The 1628-nt window shown below is 31.8% G+C and overlaps 1 protein-coding gene across 1 annotated transcript in view; it reads left to right on the top strand.

Annotated features, from left to right (window-relative positions):
* The first annotated feature begins 239 nt into the window (after positions 1-239).
* Positions 240-1628, top strand: part of LOC106683391 (lipase member H) — a 25210-nt gene continuing 23821 nt past the window's right edge. The window contains exon 1 of the mRNA XM_014424823.2: positions 240-810. Within this exon, the coding sequence (XP_014280309.1) occupies positions 529-810 (282 nt within the window). The 5' untranslated portion in view covers positions 240-528. The remainder of the gene's footprint in view (positions 811-1628) is intronic.

Here is a 1628-nt window from a genome sequence, read left to right as displayed (position 1 = left end):
ATCTGACGTTTAGCTTTGTTTATTTGGATATTTCCGCGTTAATGATTTTTTCTAAACAATATCTATTCCATAATGCATTTGATACTATGGTCATAAATTATTTTGAAATTATATATTATTATTTATGCACAAATATAATTTGAATTTATATTTATTACTTAAATGAGAAAATGAAGACAATGGTTATTTTCAATTCAAGATCTGTCTTGCTAGTTCGACCTCGAAGCTTCCTTAAAGAGTATTCAAATCGTTCAGGAAACCCTTCGTCGACACATTCATATAATTTAAGTTGTGTTAAATATTTCTACTTTCTCACTTTTACATTTTACGAAGTTGTTTGTCTTGTGGGTTTCGTGTTAAAAATCGAGATACTAAAATGTTTGAGAGCGGTAATCGTGAGGTATGCATTATTTTTCCTATCGGTCAGCACATTTAGCAGGCCATTGTCGTAATCCCTCGGATATTGTACTATTGTTACCTGTCCAGTATTATCGCCACTGCTCGAGATAGCTTCCTCAGGCGAGGTTGATGACTATGATACGTCTCCTTACAGTACTATCGCTCAGATACGTTGTGGCCTGCTACGAAGAGAAGTTCGAATATTCTCAACAAGAGTCCCCTTTCCAGTTGACCGCAGACTCCGTAAGATTCCTCTTCTTCAATTCTTCTGGAATAGGAGAACCGCACGCCGTCACAGATCCCAAGGAGCTGACGGCTGAAGACTATGACAACCGTAAGAAGACCATCATCCTCATACATGGATTCGCAGATTACTATCCGGGATCTTTCATGATACCGCTGTTATTAGAGGTATATATATAATAAAATTTTATTTAAATCTAATGGAAATTCTTATTTGAGGCAGATTTGTTATTATTATTATTATTATTCACAAAAACATGCATTTAGTCTCAATACTTCTTTATTATCTTCACACTCCTACGTTTCAGCCATACCGGCAATTTTCAAGAACACATGAGGGAAACCAAATAATTATTGGGAGATAGAATATATCAGGATAATAACGATGTAAAAAATAAGGATAAAGACCCATGTTAAAGAGTTAGTGCTACATGTATCCAAAAATAAGCATAATTTTTTATTTTGAAAATACAATGATTTTGTATTGGAAGAAGATAGTTTACCGTATGAAGAAGTTGGTTGTAGAGAGATAGATAGTCCGGGTGGCGGTCAATAAAAGTATCAAAATAGAAAAAGAAAACTATTTATTGTTAACGTTTCGCTCTACTTCGTCATGGCTAAATGAAAAACAAGATACAAACATTGTAAGAATTGGCAAAAAATTAAAATAAATATAAAGAGAAAAGATTTTTTAATTTATTTTATTGTCTCTGTATATATTTTTTTAATGTCAATCTTCAATTCTTACAATATGTGATAACAGAGTCCTAACCTGTTGAAGGTAGGTTCTGTTTGGAGTTTGCAAATGAAAATAATAGAAAGAAAAGTGGTTAGTAAAGGTTTTAAATTTGGGAAAGCATTGTATAGAAGAATTTGTAAGTAGGAATCTATTTTTTAAAAAAACAAAAAATTTTATAATGTTATTGTGATATTATTTTAATGATTAATTATTTAAAGATGGGACAAAGGCAATTAGCCGGCATTTT

The sequence above is a fragment of the Halyomorpha halys genome, unplaced genomic scaffold, assembly GCF_000696795.3.
Source record: "Halyomorpha halys isolate HHAL.00 unplaced genomic scaffold, Hhal_1.1 Scaffold480.1, whole genome shotgun sequence".
Lineage (NCBI taxonomy): Eukaryota > Metazoa > Arthropoda > Insecta > Hemiptera > Pentatomidae > Halyomorpha > Halyomorpha halys.
The sequence above is the reverse complement of the archived record's forward strand: the minus strand, read 5'-3'. Positions and strand labels throughout refer to the sequence as shown.